The sequence below is a fragment of the Leuciscus leuciscus genome (genome assembly GCF_965113295.1).
Source record: "Leuciscus leuciscus genome assembly, chromosome: 24".
In the NCBI taxonomy this organism is placed as follows: domain Eukaryota; kingdom Metazoa; phylum Chordata; class Actinopteri; order Cypriniformes; family Leuciscidae; genus Leuciscus; species Leuciscus leuciscus.
The window spans coordinates 21,527,609-21,548,851 of NC_138723.1; the positions used below are offsets into that span (position 1 = coordinate 21,527,609).

General features: G+C 37.4%; 1 protein-coding gene across 2 annotated transcripts in view; it reads left to right on the forward strand.

The window, feature by feature from the left end:
• Positions 1–245: 245 nt before the first annotated feature.
• The window catches only part of rxfp2a (relaxin family peptide receptor 2a), a 42,361-nt gene continuing 21,363 nt past the window's right edge, over positions 246–21,243 (forward strand). For both annotated transcript variants that reach the window (XM_082156961.1, XM_082156962.1), the window contains exons 1-5: positions 246–600; positions 13,513–13,656; positions 13,951–14,028; positions 16,942–17,047; positions 18,612–18,683. In XM_082156961.1, the coding sequence (XP_082013087.1) occupies positions 513–600; positions 13,513–13,656; positions 13,951–14,028; positions 16,942–17,047; positions 18,612–18,683 (488 nt within the window). In that variant the 5' untranslated portion in view covers positions 246–512. The remainder of the gene's footprint in view (positions 601–13,512; positions 13,657–13,950; positions 14,029–16,941; positions 17,048–18,611; positions 18,684–21,243) is intronic.

Sequence of the window (21,243 nt, forward strand, 5' to 3'; positions counted from 1 at the left end):
TATTTCTATGGTGAATGAGGAGCATGTTAAAAACACTCCAATATTGCTAATGAAGGCTTAAGGGTTTAAGCAATGGCAATAGCAATGTTGACCCATTTATGAATGTAATTCATTTTCACTCAATTTGACTGGTTTTGTGTGACTGTAGTAGCCTAGTAACGTGTCAGTGTTCCCTATTGTTCCCATCTCTCATTGTTGATCACAGGAATATGAATAGGCGTTCTCACAAAAGTGTAAAATAAAAACAAAGACATTTACTACTTAAGTGTGTATAATCCCAAACCACGCTGCAGTGACGAAATTCTCAATGAATAATGTCGAGCTCTGCTCCAGCTCATCAAGTCTCTCAGTCCGCGGGAGCAGGTGACAGAAACTGCTGGACCAACCGAGCGATGCTCTACCGTTCGTCCCCACGAAAGCGATAAACGCTCATCTTCCTTTGGAAATAGTGCGATTTGAGAAAAGTCTGTCCGGTCGGTAATGTCTTTGGAGGACCGCTGTGAGGCTTCAGCATGAAATCCTTCAAATATCCTTCAAACACTCTTTTGGAATTAACCGTCATTTTCCTGTTCATTCAAAAATCCAGGGTGGAAACCGAAGGTAAGATCTTTTTTGGCACTTCATAACCCGTTTCGTTTGGATGTGAATTGTAAAATTTAAGCTAAATGGTGGTCTTTCTCACAACAGTCTTCTTTAATTCCTGCAAACTTTTACTCTTTCGTCCATGTGATTTGCTAACCTCTTACATATGCGAGTCGGAGTCATTATTTTAATGTAGCCTATTCTGATGATTTATTCGAAGTGGCTGTATGTTTGATTAGCCTACTAAATGGATTATAAATAATGCGATATAAAATAATCTAGCTTAGGCTACACATAATCAGCAATGTATTATGCTACCGCCAAAGTAGTTCACTGAAAAGAAGAAAACACTAGTGTCACCTCTGAGGAACTTTTGACCTTTCTCCCGGTACACTCTGTTCCGTGGAATGACAATATTTTGCTTGTTTAACAACACGCGTTCTTTGACTTCACGAACTTCTATCAGATAAAACAAAACACAGGTGGTGGCTTTTCTCGCAGCTTATCTACAAAACAAAACGTTTGATAGGTTCTTATTTATCGCATTAAGTCAGTCACCCAGGTGCTTCTTTCTACACAAAGACTCGATTGAATTGCGTTTCAGCCTGTGCGCACTGCGGTCCCCACGTTGTCAGACAATACAGGTTTTGAATAAAAAGTTGCATTGCTCATAAACCCAAGCCTTAAAGAAACAATAAGCGGTGGGTGGACATCTGTGAGTATTTTAAGTGGATGTAAAAAGGATGAATAAAAAGCAAAGGGGTCATAGCTGTGCGCTATTGGGGTAATTTTAGTATGGTAGCATATACATTACATTGATTTTCAGTCTTAGTTAGTAACTGCCTTTATTTTCTATTACTATAATTTATTTTAGCCTATTGAATTCTAATATTTTACTCCCTTTTCATTTCCACATTTTTTTGTCCACTCTATAAATAAACCTTTTAGTTTAAGAACCTTATTTAAAGAGTTCACATCTATTTAAGATGGTATGGGTTGTTGACTCTTATTTCTGCTGTTATTTAAACCTTTGAGATTGACTTTACTGTCTTTGTTTGAGATCCCAGAGACAGTGATGTGTATGTGAAAATTATGAACAAAATTAATCTCTTATTTTCCCTTCAAATTAATTTAATATGTGTCTTTGTCTTAAAGTCCCTGTCTAAGTTTTATCCTTCTATTACTGTATGTCAGAAAATAAGACGTTTCAAAAAAGGAAACATTTTGTGGTCACATTTACCAGTAAAATATCCTTAAAGCAGGATAAATTTGAGATGCAAAATTATATACAATAATAAATTGTTTTTCCCGTTTAAATATTTTCTTCTTTTTAAGGATTAACCTCACTAAATTTTACCAGTGTGGTAAGATAAAAAACAAAACTAATTCAGAATATATATTTACTGAACAAAACAAATACAACAGTTGGCTGGAGTGAAATACTACAAATATGAGAAATTTTCATGTAAAACTTATTTGCATTTATTCATCTTTTATATCCAGAGTTTCCTATCCTCACATATGCTTAATAACTTTCTTTTTTCCTGGTTTATGTTTAAAGGATCAAGTTGGAATTGTGTTTATAAGTATGTAGCGGGTTTTTAGAACTATTAAAAGGGTCTCTCAGAACCCTAACAAAGCATGAGCCATGAGGGTTAATAAATAAGTAAAATCAGCATTTATCTGTTTCTTAACAGAATCATGTGGAGTCATACCCCTCTCTCAGATAAGTAAAGTTAAATGGCTACAGGCTTTCATGAGGTGAAATAAGGAGGCACAACACAGGGGATCTGAGTGCCATGGTGCAGAGAGATCTTATCAGTTGCTTGAGTCAGAAATAGACAAAAGACCATTCCAAACCAACAGAAGAGTCATGGTAGATGCTATGTTTTATTCAACAAGAATGAAAATTATGCTGTGAGGGATAGACGTGCAGTCTGTTTAAAAAGCTTTAATTTTGAATCACAAGCAGAATGAACTTCAGGGTGAATTATGTGTAAAACCATCCTTTCAGTATGTAAATGGTCCCATTCAGTTCAGCGGGACAATGGACTACTTGCACTGTGCTTCGTGGTGCACTTCCGTTTTGAAATAGTAACGATGTTAGTAGTTCAGGGAAGAAGGAGGCGGGACCTGCAAACGTTCAATGAAACTTTAATCATAAAATAAACTAACACGAAATGAAAGTAAAGCGGCAGCCCCTCACGGATGACTGTCGCACAAACATAAACAAAACACAAGGTAAAGTCCAGGCCTGGTTCTCTCTCGTCTTGCACTGTCGTCACTCCACCTTTTATTCTTCCAGATCTACTTCCATGAGACTCAAAGCAGGTGTGGCGCGCAGGAGATGCTCATTAGCAAATTGATTTAAAAATGGAAACTCAACAGGTATGAAGAGAAAAAAACACTGTTAATGAGAAGACGAGCATTGGACTGCTGCAGGTTTGTAGGAAATATATTTATTTATTATTCAGAATGCCCCTTTGGAAAGAAAATATATTTATAGGAGGTTCAAGATAATTCATGTTAATGCAGAGAACATGATTCAGTGTTTTAATCAATTGACAGCCATAAAATGTAGTAATAATTTGCATCCTCATGAGTAACTGTCTGTATGCAGGCGCGCTGAACGCTTTTACCGGAAACTCTCGAGTAGTAAAAAGTAGAACGTGGAAGTAGTCCATTTACAAATATACAAATTAATTTATGAATTATTTATACAGAAATTCAAGCCCACTGGGTTGTGCCACTGTAACTTCTTGTCAGTCGTTCGGCCAACAAAACAAATTGCTGTGGACAATATATATTGTTGAAATTAATTGAACGAACATAATCACTCTCTTACAGCCTTGTTTCAGTCACGTTACCTTTAAGGTGCAGTAAGCAAGCAATTTCTAAGAATCACTGTTGATATTTGAAATCGACACCCAAATAAACACCAATCCCTTCATTGCTCCGCCCCCAAAATAACAAACACACTATACCACACAGGCAACTACTAAAAGCTGGCGCATAATACAGCTCAAACAATATGGATGAATCAGCTGTGATTCAACAACGACAGCAACAGCATCTTGGTTCTGTGAAACAGCTAAAGCTGATGTTACACACATATCGAGCAGAAACAAAGCAACCTCGGCATCCACTTTCAGGCCTTCCCGCTCTCTCCAGGAAAGCTTTTCCTCTTTTGGTAATACATCTCAACCATTCCACTTTGTTTTTTCTCCTATTTACACAGCCAGGACTATTTACAAACACAATTTAGCACTCTCACACACACACACAGAAGAGACATCTAGAAAATGTTCACAAAATTGTTTGTTTAGGTCAGGGGTGTCCAAAGTTGGCCCTTGAGGATAGAGGGGCCACTGTCCTAAAGAGTTTAGCTCCAACTTGCCTCAACACTCCTACCTGGAAGTTTCTAGAATGCCCAGTAAGAGCTTTATTTGCTGGTTAGGGTTAGGTGGTGTTTAATTGGGGTTGAAGCTAAACTCTACAGGACAGTGACCCTCCAGGAGCAGGATTGTTTGATTTAGGTTGATTGGTTGATTTAGGTGTTGATTTAAATTTTCTGCAGCGTTTCTCAGAAAAATTATCTTTTAAATATGGCATCTACCCAAGCGTATGTGGTTCTTTTGAGATTAAAAACTAATTTTAAAGATTGTACTTAATAAATGTCCAGGATTTGCCATGTCAATCAGGGAACACTCTCACTGCAAACGCATCGTGTTATCAACATCTGACCAGACTTGAATGCCTCCCTAAAGCCCCTTTCACACAGAGATTCCGGAAAATACACGGATAATGTGTCGTTTGATTTTGGTTCATCGTTTGATTTTGGTTCATTCCCACTGCCGGTGATTTTCCGGAATCTGTGAGTGCGTTCACACACATGCCGTAAAGACACTTGATGTGATGTAGATGTGTTGTAGAAAGGCCAGTCTAACAAAGCTGGCGAACAATCTCAGCTTCAGCGTGGATAGTAAGGAGCTCGCTGGTCTCTGCTTCATTCTATTTTGCAGAAATGTTTTCGTTCTTTGTTGATGACGAACACAGACTTTCTTCTAAGAGCAACAAAATACCTCTTACGGCATTGGTCCTGGCTTTTGTTCACAGGGCGCGTTCCGCGACTGATACCGGAAATGTTACTAGGTCCCCATTCCGGCATCGATCCCGGGACGTGTTTGCGTTCACACAGAAGGCACTCTAGCAATTTTACGGCAATTTCCTGGGATCAACGTGCTGTGTGAAAGAGGAAGATTGATTCCTCTCTAAGAGGAGATAAACACATTTATTCTGATGGCAGCATCTGCATTTCATTTCCATATTTATCTCCTCACATTCTCAGCTAAAAGTGATGGAGAGTTGTGTTACACTGCATTTCAAAAGGCCAGTGTCAAAAACTTGCACTATAGCCAGAAGATTGAATGCAAATTAAGTCGCACAAGAACCCTGTTTCATTAATTGTGTAATTAGATGAACATAAAGGCTCAGTTATGACTCTATCAACTTCAACAGTTTTCTTTCCACATGACTTTACTCCATTAAACTCCTGATTATAGGTAGGGTATACAATGTTCTTGTGTTTTTGATTTGATTTTGAGGTGTTCGGGTAATGACTTGGCCCGTTATACTATGTTACCCGCATCAGGGCTCGGAAGCCTGAATGGGTAAATTGAATGGACCACTTTTGCCGGCTCTGTAGAATAATAAAAGACACGCTGTGAGACAGGACTCACAGGAGTACTAGCTGCGAGTACCGGCAAAGTTTAACTCTCAAGCTTTTCTTAGCTCTTTATGTATTCACAACATTAACATATTTAACTATACAGAACAACAATACTTGTTTCTCTGCAACACAACACATTCAACCAAAGAAAACAATATTTCAATAAAGCTTTTCAGAAGTTACTTTTGTCTGTACTTGACTTGTTCTGCAACACATTAGAATCAATCACAATGACCTGCTACAGTGTTTTCACATGTTTTCACATCATCATAAACATTAATTCCATTTTCACACTGCCACATAAATGAATCTCGCATTTGGCTTCACACTAACCTGTTTTACATGCAAGTCGCCATTTTGGCTCTAGTTCACACATACATGCATGAATCTTGGGATATGTATACTGTATATATATATATCTTGGGATCGAGTCATAAACTGCCATCTACTCCAAAGATGAGTTGTCTGGGGAACCTATAGAACAGGTAGATAAAGTAAAATTACTGGCCACAATAATAGATAGTCAGCTGTCATGGGCAGAACATATTGATATCATAGTGAAGAAGATGGGTTATGGTATCTCTATGGTGAGGAAATGTCTTTCTTATGTCCCTACACACATCCTGGGATAAGTGGCTAAATCTTTCATTTTATGTAATCTGGATTATTTTGCCCTTGTATGGTCATCTACATCTAAAGGTCAACTAAAGAAATTACAAACTGCCCAAAACAGAGGTGCCAGGTTAGTATTACATTGTCCCATCAGAACAAACACTATCAGTATGTATGCACCGTCGACTCTCATGGTTAACGGTGGAGAACAGGCTGGTTTTCAATACAACAAAAAATTTCAGAAACACGGTCTTTTCTTCTCAACCCGTTTTCTTATACAACAAAATTGTTAGGTGTGATCAGGTTCATTCTCATTTGACTAGGTCAGCTGATAATGGGCAGATGATTTTACCATGCCCAAAATCAAATGCTTTAAAGAGAACAGTTATTTATCGTGCCATCAATCATTGGAATAATTGCCCACTGAATATACATAAAATGAATGGCAAAGTCTCTTTCAAGTACGATCTAAGAATGCACTATTTAAAATTGTGAGTAGGGAATGGACATATTTACTGTATGAATGTAATAATGAATGTAATACTGTAATAATTTATTCTGAATAATTTCTGATGATGTTTATAATGATATCTACAATGTTTTACCCAGGAAGACTAGCTTGTCTCACTTTGGTGACAGCTAATGGGGATACTTTTAACAATAAACAATAAACATGCGCCACCATTTTGGCTCGAGATAACTCTAGTAGCAAATGTACATTTAACTCGCTTAAACTTTATCATCCAATTACAATCAACATCCAAAACACTTTAGAAACATTCCTAAACTCTTTTCACATGAGTATTTTCTCTCATTTCACTTCAAATTCACATATTTGTCACTCGTGTGTAATCCTATATATGACTCATTACTACTGCATGCGTATGAATAAAACTAACAGTCTTTCTCAGTAACCCATCAAAATCAACATTTACATGTTTGAAACAGTGTTTAACATCAGTTTCGACCAGTTTTTGAATCGTTTTTGCTCACCTGTAACAGGAGACAATAAAAACATTTTCTTTACCCACAACAAAGGTAACGATGAATTTAACCATCAATAAACAAATGTTGAAGGCACATTTATGAACAATACAATTTTTTTTAAAGGGGTGTCCTTTTTTTCCTCTTTTATTTTAATATATATATATACACTGTAAAACATTTCTAACCCTCCCAAATCTAAAATTTAAAGTGACCGATAACATAAATTTTTCAATTGGCCCAAGTGAAATTCTTCTTGCAATAGTCTGTTAACATTGGCTCAATGAGAAATAATACGTCAGACTAATTGAAAAATGTAGATGTTATCGGTCACTTGAAATTTTTTACTTGGGGATGTAATTTTTTTTGACAGTGTATATATATATATATATACACACACACACACACACACACACACACACATTTTCCAACCTACAACATATACATAAACAAATTGAGAGAGTTGTTTTGAGACAAATGAGCACCTGCCACCATGGACTGGAACCCAGTCTCTTTCACTGTATCTGCAGTGTCATGGGGCTGTCCTGTATTGTACTTAAATTTTCACTTAGTCTATATGTCCCATGTACCCCTTTCCCCCACATTTCTGGTATGTAGTTTTTTTTTCTACTGGTTGGCAGTATCTTATTCTGTCACCAAGTATGGTTGCCTGGCAACATTGCCTTAAAAATCCTTTTGCCACTGTCATGGGAGTAAGCCTCTTTCCAGATGTTCGAGGCACATATTAGTTAGCGCCCAAATGTTTCATGTGAGCCCTACAGAGAGCTACAAACCTCAATTGCATGAAACAAAAAACTAAATGCAAATCTAAAACATTTCCACAGTTTAGAGAGCACTGTTCTGCTCTGTAGTGCCAATTGTTACACTTGGTTTCCTTATCTGTGTCATCATGCTCTCTTCTTCTCTTATGCTTTCTCATAAGTAAGTGTTCTTTTGAATTTTTTGCTGTAGCATAATCTTTTGTGCATATCCTCTATTAGCATAAATTACTAATGTGTTTTTCTAAGGCTGTCAACCGAATTAAAAACATTTTCAAGCTAATTTCTTGAATGCTGATTCAATAAATGAGTTGCATACTGTATGTCAATATTTATAAAGTCTCCAACAATAATTCCATGACATTACATTAATGTGGTTCAGACAGGACCACTTTGGCAAGTTACTTGAGTTTATTTAACACAATTTATCTTTGGCGGTATGGTTCCTTATGGGGGTTCTTGCTCCATGATTAATGGCATTACAGAGCTTGAGCATTAACCCCCCATAGAACCATTAGCTTGAGTGATTTACAGATGATTAAGACACTTTAGTAATGTCTGTAAAGCAAAACAGTGTTAACGTGTAGACATGGCAGTAAATCCCGGGGCGTCTATACTGTACCTTGGCTATGAGTATGAATGTCTCTCAGCAATGATGTCCGTGACAGCTAGGACTTGAAAGCCTTGGTAATCTGAAACAAAAGAAGACAACAGCTAGAGGGTGCACAGTAATATGCTTGATGCTTATAGTGGTGAGGGCGGGAGGGTTGTGAGCAGTTTGAGCATGCTACCGAGCAGTAATGACACGTGTATATACATCCTCCCGGTCTAATAGGAGAATGGTAGTGGCATCATTTCCAGTTTCCTCTGTGGAGGATTCACTGGTCTGAACACATGATAATATAAACAGGAATTTGGAATAATGCAGTTATTTAGAGCACTATTTTGTTTACAGAAATATAAATTGGTGCTGATATGCAGTATGTTTACAATCCCTTTGCGGCTCTTCCTCAGGAAAATTAACTTGGAAATATTTAGCTCCATCTTAACCAACAACATGCCTCAATCTCCAGGGGTATGTAAAATGTGCATCTGGGTTTTACAGAACAAATGATTACATTTCCAGACTGAGAATGTGTGTTTTTCCATGTAGCATAAAAGAGACTCCTGAAATAAAGATCCATGCCACAAACTTAGAAGTCCAGTCGATGAAATGTGTCGGAAACATGAAGTTGGCCCCTGTTGTTTCTTTCTCTATTCAATACACCTTTTAAAGGTTTTATTTGTTCCCCTGATTTGAAGGATCAGGTTTTCTTTTGCTTGAATCCCAACTCCAAACATATCCAGAGAAGCCATAAAAGACGACATATCTGGACGACTGCTAATGAGATCATAAAAACCAGATTTGCTGGCTTTGTTGGGCCGTCTGCTCCGGTTACTGGGATTACAGCCGCTTTGTTGTGTACAGGAGAGAGAGATAAATGAGGAGGTGACATATTTGTGGCACAGCTCAATCCCTTGACTATCATCAGGCAAATTAAATATGCCATTATAGGGAACAGGTCATTATAAGTTCATTATGTCATTTTTACCAAAATAATACAAAAACAATAAAAGATTTTTGAGCCATCAATAAAGGTAACAATAAATCTGGCCCCTATTTCTTTTTTTTTTTTTTATCAACCACTAACACAATTTAAATTTCACAGATCTTAAAGGTGGGGTAAGCGATATTTGAAAAACTTTTAAAAGTTGGTCGGAAAGACACAACAACAAACGTGTAGCCAATCATTATTAGGGGGCGTATGATGGTGGAGGAGAGAGAACGAGCAAGATGGAGATTTGAGAGAAAGAGAAAAGCTCATAAGAATATCACTGGAAAAAGGAGGGTTATGATCAGGAAAGAGCTTTAGGACCCCCGTAATATTAGAAACGTTTTCCAGCCCTGGAATGCTAAGCGGGAAGGCCTGAAAACAGATGCTGAGGTTGCTTTGATTAGTGGAATATGTGAGTAACACTGAGTGTCATTATTTGTCTGGAGCTGCTGTGCTGTTGACAACTAACAACAAACTCTTTGTATTTACTCTTGTGTATGTATGTTCATTTTTTGTGCTTTCTTGTTGTTTGTTTATCATCTGCGATTTATTTTTCGTGAAGCATTATTTTGTTGTGCTACTGCTAGAATAAATAGACATCTGCTGTTGCATTGCATGTGAAATGGAGGCTTATTGAGAGTTGTGCAGGCTGATGACTGCTAGAGAATGCGGTGTTTACTGTTTAGCGTCCTTGTTAGTGCACCCATGTGCATGACAACGATCGGGTTCAAGACCGACTCGGAGCAGGGCGGTTAGGATTGGAGGGTGAGCTTTGGAGGCGGAGCAATGAAGAGAGGGGTTCAAATATAAACACTGTTCAGCAACGACTTTAAGAAAGAATACTGCACCTTTAAAAACAATAAAACAACGAAATCTTGTCAACAGCAAAAGTTCCACCCAAAATCTTGCAATGTGCAATTGTTCACATATGTGGTCACAAACTTCTTCATTTTCTGGTTTGAAGCAAAATTATTTGATTAGCCATATCTCTCTTAGCATTCTCAAAACCTGTGCCCTAAAACAACAGTAAAACATTGTCATTTTAATCGCACCAACAAATGCAAATGTAACATCACTTAGGAATACATTTAGTAAAAGCAAAGATTCTGAGAATTCTGTATCCATGTGTGATTATTGTATTGTCTAGTGATTTTATTGGGGGTATTATTTATTGTAAAAAGAATGCCTGAGAACACTTACTGTATACTCCTTCATTCATAGTCTTCATTAAGATGCACAGAAAGTGCTCTGAGAATGCAAGCTCTCCTAGTTGAGATGGTATTGTTCTGTAGAAGAAATTAAGAAGAGACAAAATTACAAATCACCATGCTAAAGTGGAAATTTATTCACAAGCATCATAAACAGATCACAAATCTGGACAATGACAGCCATTAGTTTACAATTGTTTCGTCCTGCAACAAATTTTCTCTGGTAGATGCTGGGCAGTTTACTTGTGTAACTGTCCAGTTTTTACATATACTGTATGTCTGAATCAGTGGGATGGTGATGATTCGAATGAACTCAGCAGCAATGTAGAGATTTAAGAGACACAACACTAAAGATAGCTTTCATTTTTTGTTTTATTACATTAAGCGTTAATGACATCTGAAGACAAAACAGCATTGTTTTTGTGCACTCCATGTTTAAAAACTGCAGGGCCAATCGGAATAAGTGGATGGGAAATTATTACTGCGTCCAAAAAGGCAATTCGCTAATCTATAGTACTTCAACAATTGCAATCTAGTTGACACGGTTATTTTGCAGTCTTTACATGCTTGTTTTGAGATAGAAACGCAAGTTAGCATAACTGACTAAAATGGAAAAATACTAAAGAAAGAAAACTTAACCTATATGTAACAGATTAGTATAGCCACAATAAATTGCTAACTTAAAATAATAAAACTCTGTGGACACATACATAATTTTTTCTATGCAGTTTTTATCAGGATGGTAAGGAATGTTAATCAAATATTCATACCTGACAGAGTCACTGCATCTTCTCCACAACGTGGCTCTTGTGTCTTTTGGTGCTCAGTGTAAGCAGCTATGGTGCGCGCAAAGGTCCAGGCTATATTGTTTTATTAATTTGTGCGTTTCACTCAGCAATGTTAAGTTGACTGAACAAACACTTTTTAAGAAAAGCTGACAATACAAATTTTTTTGTTGAAAATACTCAGTTAACTTAAGTTCATGTAGTTACATGAGTTTTTTAAGTAAAGTGAACAAGGATGGTTTGAATGAAACTAACAACAGTAAAAGTTCATTAGGCGTAATGGTTTTTATACTGTGTAAACTGTATATCCCCCTACACTAACCCTACTCCTAAACCCATCCATCACAGAACATATTTTAGATTTTCAGAAAAAAATCATTCTATATGTTTTGTAAGCTTGTTTCCCGGGTCCCCATAACTTAGAGAAAACCTAGTTCTTGGTCACAGACTTCACTCGCAGACAGGCAGTAAAAAATAATGATTCTACTAAAATTAGGAAAACAAACTAACAAAAGATAAGATAATACTTACATTTTGACTGGATGTGATGTCTCTCTTCCTCTGCGTTTTGCATTAAGAGCTCAACAATAAGGACAGTATACTTTTTTTTTTTATCCTCTGCAAAGTTTCTGTGACATTTGGTTTGCAAAATGTGCTTATTAACTTTTTAAACTTGTCAGTTACCATTATTTAATTATCTGGCTAACGTAAATGAGGATTTCAGCTATTATTGCAAACTGTCTTAGTAAAGAAAGTGTAACATATGATTTGAAAATATATCTGTGGAAAAGATGTAATAAAAAATAATTTTAAAATAGTTCAAATGAATAAAACATGTACAAATATACATTTAAAATTAGACTCATAAAATTCGTATGAAGTCTGAGTACTGGCCCAATCAGGCTGGTGGACAGAAAGGTTTCTATTGAGCTCTGGCGGCTGGCGTTATTACTTTATTACTAAACACCTCTAAAACAACACTATAAAAAATATTGTTCCATGAGGAGTTGTTTTTCATTACCAGCACTCTGGCTCCTGTGGCATCATAGGCTAATCTTCCTGACTTGAGGTTGCTTGATGGAGACTTCTTATTTACAGTATATGCTTGAAGCATCATTTATTTTATTAATTTATGTGTGGAAGCCTGTGCTCTAAGCATTTTAATACAGTTTTCTAAATGAAAAAAAAAAAAAAAGTGGGCAGACTGGAGCAGTAAGCTTCTAGTTCAAGAAAAGAACCCAGTTATTTTAAACTTTTTTATTATCAAAGTGAATATCAATACACTCAATACACTATACGAGTGGCTGCATGTGAAAACAGTATGCTATGGATTACCACGTTTCAGTATAGTGGTCAGTTTTATGCAGAAGCTAAGACTAACCAGCTATACCTATCACTGGTTGTTGTATAAACCAATAATCAAAAAATAATAATTCTTAGCTGCATATAGCTATCATTTGTCATTTCAGTGGCTAGTTAAATCATATTATTCACTAATGCCCAATGTGACATATGGACAGTGTGACAAGTAGGCTCAAACAGAACAGCGTATTTCTTGTATACGAGGCTGTTAGAAACAAGGCCGTGTTTCATTATGATAAAGCTCCGTGTTGAGAGCCACCCACCCTCACAATTTATTACAAATCCACTTTGTGATGAGTGTTCGTGAGAGCCAATAAGAAAAAAACACAAACAGAAATTTATTATGCAAAATGAAGCTGTCAGAGAGTTATTTTTTTATTGCGAAAAAGCCTTCGTGCAGAACTTTTCGTTTGTATATTCTGGCCTGACACCTCTCTTTGTCATGTCATATGGAAAGAAGAAGAATTGCGAGCCATAGGGAACCCTGTCTTCGTAAAGTCATATTTTCCGATTACAAAATACAGCATTGTCGTCATGCACTGTGTGTAAGTGCTTTTCACGTCATTGTATTTACTGCAGCATCTGTAGCCGTAATCGTGCATTGTTAGGATGGTAAAATAAATATGCAAAAAATACACTCTTCATATCTTTTGTCAAACTCAATCGAACTCTGCTGTGTTTTGGTGCACAATCATCCGCATTGGCTTGTGCTTTCCATCTAACACTGCTAGCTGGAGGGCTTCTAGTCATCTACTTTGCCCTGATGGAAGCACAAAGTACTGCAGTGATTTAAAGAGCTTTTCACCGGTGGTTGTCCTTTTTGTACTTTTATAACTTTTCCTTCTCTTCCTCCTTCTGCCCTCTTGCCGCTAGCAGCATCCATGATGGCTAACAGGGCGGTGACAGAAGGTTGCCCTCTTGGCCAGTTCCCTTGTGGGAACATGAGTGTGTGTTTGCCCCAGGTCCTTCAGTGTAATGGCCACAGAGACTGCAAAAACGGAGCAGATGAGGAACACTGCGGTGAGGCCACATATATTTGTCTTTTTCACTTTTATGCTGTTCTCAGTTCTAAAGCATTTCATCCATTTAAAATAGGCTGGAAATGTAAGGTTCAGACTTACAACTGGGACAAAATTTTAATGTTAACACTTTAAAATACATTAGGAGCTGATGTTTATTCAATATTGATGTTATCAGTTTTTCTGCAGGGAGACATTCTGACATCTTTCTTAGGTCTTTTCTTTCTTTAAAGTGTCATTTTTATCTTTTTTACAGTGACTTTCTCATACAAAGACTTGCTTTTACTTTTTGCAGGGGACAACAGCGGATGGGCGGATATTTTTGATCGCACCATAAAAAAGGCAGAGCCACAGGACCTTCCTAATGACTGCTGTATGTGTCCCGGTCTTGATCTGATTTCCTCTGGAAAAGATAGGAATACATAGATAAGCATAAATTGTTATCTTGAGGCTCATCCAAAAAATGTAGTCCAAAACTCAACTGCAATTTTCATGTGAGGGCCAGACTCAGATTTTCTGACAGAAAATCAGAGAGTTAGAGTCTTTTTTTTTTTCTTTGTCCAGAGTTTATTTCATGAATTTACAACCTTCAATAGCCTACTGGTTTCCTTTAAAGCCAGAAATGCTATAGGTTTCATTTTACTGTAATGCGTCATAAATCTGCATGAGTTTTACGATCTTGTAGAAGCATCTGGTTGGAAATCTATTTGCTTTCAAAGTCTGTTGGCCTTGAAATTTTTGTAGTTACCGAGAGGCTCGTAATGACCTGAAAAATGGGGGAACGTTATTAACTTTTATGAATATGGAATGGATCATGAATATTATTTTGGTGACACTTGCCTCATAATCGTCCCAAAACAGATTTGCTGAAAGGCAGGTAAGTGGGCATGGACCATAGTAAAACTATTACTTACTGCTTCTGCGTTTGCTGACAGTACTGGTTAGCAGATGTTTGGTCTTAAGGTTGTCATTTATCCTTTTTATTTTTTTTTATTTTGGAGTTGAACTACAAGCTTAGTCTTCTACAAGCTGAATTAAATTTAGTTCAAATTGAAATGTTATACAAAAGTATATATTGTAGGGGTCCTATTATGCTTTTGGAAACACTTAAAATTAGTGAACACATTCACTATTAACTAGTTGCTTATTAACTAGCATATTGGCTGTTCATTAGTACTTATAAAGCACTACATTCTACATGACCATTTTCTACATCCCTTAATCCTACCCCATACATAAACAACCACAGAAATTAGCAGTAATTTTTTCTTCAAGACGGGTCTTTTTTTTATTTAAGTCGGTTACATAAAAAGGTTGATTGGTCTTGTTTGAATCCTAAAAGTAAAACTGATTAAGACTAACTAATTGCCTATTGGTCAGACTATTTCATAAGTTAGTGGCTATGTTTATGCAACTTGCACCTACCTTGGTTGCGTTTGTTGTCACTGTAGTCACCATGTCCAAGAGAAGGTGTTTTTTCCACCCTGGCACATGTAGTGTTTGCGAAGGTGGTTCGGGTTGATCAGCTTGTTCTTCTTGCTGGGGAGAACTCAGGCTTGAAGTTGATTTGGCAAAACTGATGGCACAGTTTGCATAGTTACAGTTATGTTCACAGTGCCTCAGGAAGCCTTTGGAGCTGATTCTCGCTGATTATGGTTAGGGGCATTACATTACATATTAGACTACATAGCCTATAATAAAAGATAATGAATTTCAAACCTGAACCAAACATATTTTTATTCAAAGATCAACAGTCTGTCATTAGTCTTTAGTGTACCACAAAAACAACAACATTAAAATCATGAACTCAAAAAATGAATTTGCGCCTGATATCTTTGTAGAACATCAGAAAGAAAAAAAAGAAGATGCTGCAGCCAATGATGACTCAACCTCCACGGACAGTTTTTAATGTTTTATCAGACAATAACTACTCAAGATTTTGCTTTAGTATAATTTTCGGGACAATTAGGGCCGGATTCGGGATTCGGGACAACAGCTTAGATTTCGGGACTGTCTCAAATTTTTCGGGATGTCTGGTCACCCTAGTTTAGGCTAAAGGCCATTGCACACTGAGTCCGAAATTTTCGTATGCGTTTTTTCGTGTTCGTCAGCCTTAAAATTCGTCACGCACAGAAACCTTGCACACTGAGTCCGATGCGTATTTATTAAACCTTTGCGGGAAAAAACGCAAAAAATACAAAATGGATTCGTCAAGCAGTGAGGATGATTTTGTTTTTGTTGCCCTCTTTCTTCTTAAAAAGAGAAAAAGAAAGAGGAAATATTGCGTCCATCCAATCCTGAGATTGCGCCGAGAGGAAGGAGATTCACCTCCTTATCAAGGAGTTGCGAAATTATCCCAAACGATTCAAAATTTACCTCAGAATGTCAGTGGAACAGTTTGATGCTTTGCTAGCGATACTGGAGCCAAAAAGAAGACCACCAATTTCCGTGAACCAATCGATCCTGAACAGAGACTGGCAGTCTAAGGTATGGGCGCGCGCGCGCCCACACACACACACACATAGCCTACACGCACACGCACACGCACACACACGGCCGGCGGAAGCGCGGGGCAGACAGAACAGCTGTATACAGGTTATATTTTATACCCAAATAACACATGATTAATTGGCTGCTCAATCCATTGTGGATTTTGTCGTTCGCTTGTACGGTGGCTCTGAATTGTCCAAAAAACCTCTCCAAATACTGGCTGTGGATGCGAAAAACGCAGAAAATCGAACCCGATCCGAATTTTTTTATTACGGACGAAAGTTTCGTAGACAGTGTGCAAGCGTGATTGACATAACGTGAGGTCGAATTTTTTTTTTAACGTGCGAACATTTCGGATGCGAATTTCGGACTCAGTGTGCAATGGCCTTAAGGGTGAAAACAGGCGCTACAACAATGTAAATTATAATACAATTATTATTTAAACATTAAACGATGTAACCATATTCTAGTAGACCCCATTAACAAAAAATGGTAATATTTAAAAGAGGGCGAGGGGACAGAAAGAGAGATCAATGACTAGAAATAGGACAAAAGGGATAAAAACTATATTTTTCTCAGTGTAAGCCTAATTTGAACAAAAAATGCATTAATGCAAATCATCAAATACTGTATGATTTTTTTATGTGTTCCTGATAGTAGAACTTAGAACTTGACAATAGTAAGAAAACTAAAGACGCAACAATAATGCAACACATGTTTGTTTTTTACAGCTTTATGTACTAGATTTACTTTAATAACCGAGTTTATTATGTGTGTTTATGTTGATCTTTTACAGTTCTGAAGCAGTACCCAGAGAGATGTGATTGCATTAAGACAGAGGTGGAATGTGTGGACAAGAACCTGCATGCCGTACCCGTCTTCTCCTCCAATGTGACTTGGTTGTAAGTACATCAAACTGGGAGCCAACTGCAGAGCTTTACTTCTCTGCTTCCACTAGAGGTTATTAATCTGTAGCTGGAGAAGAGGAGTACAGATTTGACATCAGTGAGACATAAAGCTGTAAAGCACTGAATTATAAAGCTTAACGAGATAAAGAGCTTCTTTGCACTGAACAATTACTAAAAGAAAGAAAAATTATGTACACTGCCTGAAAGGCGGGGTTTTGTTTTGTTTGGTTATTATGTTTCAGTTGTTCTACATGAATTCTAGTTGTGCTTTTGATACTTTTATTGGGATCTGGACATTGAAGATATTGAGATATACATGGTGGAAGAGGAATTTAAAGATAATTTACGGTTTTTGGAATAAGGATTCTGGAGATGATCTTTTGGATTCTGGGGATGTTCTTGGAAAATGAAGTCACTTAAGTTGTATCCAATAATTTATCCACATTGTTTCATCTTTGTGGAATGAAAAGACTCCTTAAAGGGAGAATTTATTTGAAAAATGAGAATTCAGTTCATGATTTACTTCCAAATTACCCTCATATCTTTTGAAACATGTGCAATTGTTTTTCTGTGCACACCAAAGGAGATACTTAAAATGTCCATTTCAGCATTCTGATATGTGTTATCTCCATTTGTGTTACAATGAGTTGGTTTTGCTCTGTTTTCTGTTCCCGCTCTTGATTTGTCTTCTTGGTTACTGATTGATTAGCTTACACCTGATGTTGATTTCTTTGATTAGTTTGGTCTACTTAAAGCTGCAGTCGGCAAGTCTGGCAGATTGAGGGGACTTTGCCAAAATTAATGTTTACAACTCTCGTGCCCCTCCCCCACTACCACAGAGCACCCTCCCATTGAGTTTGTGGTGCTCTTCTGTGAACGTGCCCGTCTCATCAGCATCGATCAACACCATGGAGTACTTGGTTACTTGGTACTTTCCTTGGTTGTTTTGGACCTCCTAGCTCTGGTTGTTAACCGAGCAATTGGAAGCTTGTTAGTAGATTTTCTCTCCGCCATCACGTTCATACAATCCAACACACTTGCGAACTTCAGGCGTGTGCATGTGATATTGTAACGTACGCGAGGGGGAGGGGGGATCTGTGGTGTGTGCACGAACTGTGATTGACAGTCAGATCTCACACAGCCCTGCGCTGATTGGACCAGAAGAACCCGGGAGCGGTGGATTTTTGCAAAACAAATAACAGGCTCTAGATGGAGGTAGAAGCGCGTTTGTTTTTCTAAAACCGGCTGATTTATGTTGTTCTGTCGGAGCATAGTGTCGGTTTCGGTGAATATGATCAAAAATATCTTGCCGACTGCAGCTTTAAGCTCTGTTTTTTGTTCAGTTAATTGTCTGTTCTCGTCAGTGTATGGGTTTTGCCAATGTGCTTAGTTTCTGTGTGTTTAAATAAATTGGACCATTGCACTTTGAATCCAGCTTTTATTTCATCCTCGTTTCTGCAACCCAACTGTGACAGTCCACTGTGACTAACTATGCCTGTGTGAATGTTCTGATAGTATTGCGGTGTTGTTTGTAATTCAATGCTTTATAATTGTACAGGTCTCTGAAGAACAATAGGATTAGGATTTTGGATGATCACATCTTCTCCAAATATACACAACTGCAGAGACTGTGAGTATAAAAATGCACATAGCCATTGCATTTGCTTAAAGTCTTCAGCCAATGTCTTCTGAGTCATTCTACAGTTTTACTTTTGCTGTGTATCGCCAGTTCCTGTTGATGCCTAAATTTATGGATGCTGTTAAATTTCCAATATCCGATGAACCAAAATATCTCAGCCCTGAGAACTTTAGGTCACGCCTCAAACCCTGGTACTCAGTGTATGAGTGCAATATCTCACCGATCTGCTGGCCATCGATAAAACACTTTAAAAGTACTTTAGGCCATTGGCCAGTGCAGCAAGAAAGCCTTCATCCTGTCCACATAATCTACTGCTCAGGCCTAAATCTTCATTCATAATTCAGATTGTTCTGAGCTGATGAGCAATACCATTATACTGGTGGAGTTCTCCATATGAGAAAAAATTTAAAGTCCAGTCATCAGAGACAGTTTCAGTTAATTGGTTTTTTGGGCTGCTATATCTCGACTGGAAAGTCACTAACAAATTTGCATATAATTAATTTTCGTGCATACTTTCTTTTCAAATGGATGTTAATGGTGTGTGAAGCTGATATAATCCTACTGCTTTTTATTGGCTGTAGTGAACATGCACTGTTTATTTCGTCTTGTTTTTGAGATGTTTATGATTTATCTTGTCTTGTAGTACACTTCACCATGCGAATTATGCATTTGTTATTCTTTGTGAGAAAAAATGCACTGTGTGAGATATGCACCCATCAATGTGGTTGTTTTCACTTTATTTTTTCTTAACATGAATGATTAGTTGATAGGCTGTTAGGGCAGTTTTTGTGGGCAGTTGGGTTCTGATTAATTGCCCAATCAGAAATAAAGAGAAGAGACACCACTGGCTATAGACTATGCACTGAGAACAGTCTTTATATCCACCCTATCTAACAGTTGGAATGGGCTTGTAGAGGGCATCTACAGAATAAAGTGCTTAATTTTTTTGCCCCGCAGAGGCGAGTCCCGTAGTGAGATCTAAGATGTCAAGCGAGTGAAAATGAATTGAGTGAGAATTGAGTACTGTCTCTGCCAGACAGTAAAATAAATGGTTAAATAAATAATTTTGATCTCTGCCAGGCAGATGAACTCTGCTCTCTGAATTTTTGGTACAGTCTATCAATTCAGAATCTTTTGTCTGATAGTGTCGATGAAATGTTTTGTTTTGTCATATCTTGAAACGCATAATTCCAAAGCACATTAATGTGTGTGCAGAACTTCATAACTTTGTTTGGAAAATCCTGTTTTTTCACTTGATATTGGAAAAGTATGATTCATAAATATCTGACAGATGACAGACCAAAGATATGATGCGTAAAATAATAAACAGCTGAATAGACTTATTTAAACTATTTAGCAGAAGTTCAACACCGGGTATGACTCACACTTGAAACTCTGTCATAAAGCAGTTTAACTTACACATCATATTTTTGAGTGATGATGGAAAAAAACTGGCATTCACATGTGGTGATGAGGATAAAATATTCCTAAAGCCACAGACTAATACATTTTTTGAAGGCCATAAAACTAAAAGGGACAGTGAAGGGCTGTTGGGACCGTCTATGGAATGTTAAGCACTTTATTTGACAGGTCCTCTGTGTTCAGCATTTTACAGCAGTTTTGGCCTATTGGTCTTAATAGCTTATATATATTTTAGGGTTTTGTGATCCAATCAATATTATGATGCATGTGCAAATTCAAGGGATTTTTAGAGATCTAGGGCCAGATTTAGTAAACAGGACAAATTAGCAAGAGACTACAATCTCATAAAAGCTCTAATGGGAGTGGAAAGTTCTTTGGGTGATCTAGTGGCAAAACGCAAATTAAAGAACACAGACCCAGGCAGCGCAACTATCACTGCCATGTCAAGCACAAAATGGGTTAAGACATGGTTTTTGGGCATTAAATAATGGCACAAAAATAGCAGTAAACTTACTATCACAAACCTTTGTAAACCATGTTGCATGATTTATTTAAAATCTCTCAACCCATACATTTTGCGTCTGAAAGGAAAACTCCTACAAATTCATATGCAATAAGGTCAGCCACAAAAATAACTGTCCAGCGCAATTTTTTTCGCTGCATGTCTGACAGCTTTTAATGCCAAAAGAGGGTTTGCGCTGGCGCAAGCTGTTGGCCCTTAATGTCTAAAATTCATTACGTTCCACTAACCTTTAAAACCCCTGAATTGTCCAGATACTATTGTTTTAATATCGTGAGCTCAGAAAAAGCTCAGTCTTTCTCCGGTATGCGCACAGTTCTTCCTAACATATCCGTGAATGCTTTAATGCTTTTCACCACTAAATTCCCTTTTGAATTTGAGAGCGCGTGGTGTTGGCTGATAATGTTTGCAGGTAAGAGCTTCAGAGCTCTGCAACTCTCATGGGGTCAACATGTTCCTCACAGTTTGGAGGAATGTTCTGAATTGAGAGCATGCTTTTGATCTCTTATTACTTGAATTGCACATTCATTTTTAAGCTCTTCTACACCCTCAAAAAGTGCCAGATGAGATTATCATCATTCTTCCAAATTTAAATAATAGGATTTGGAA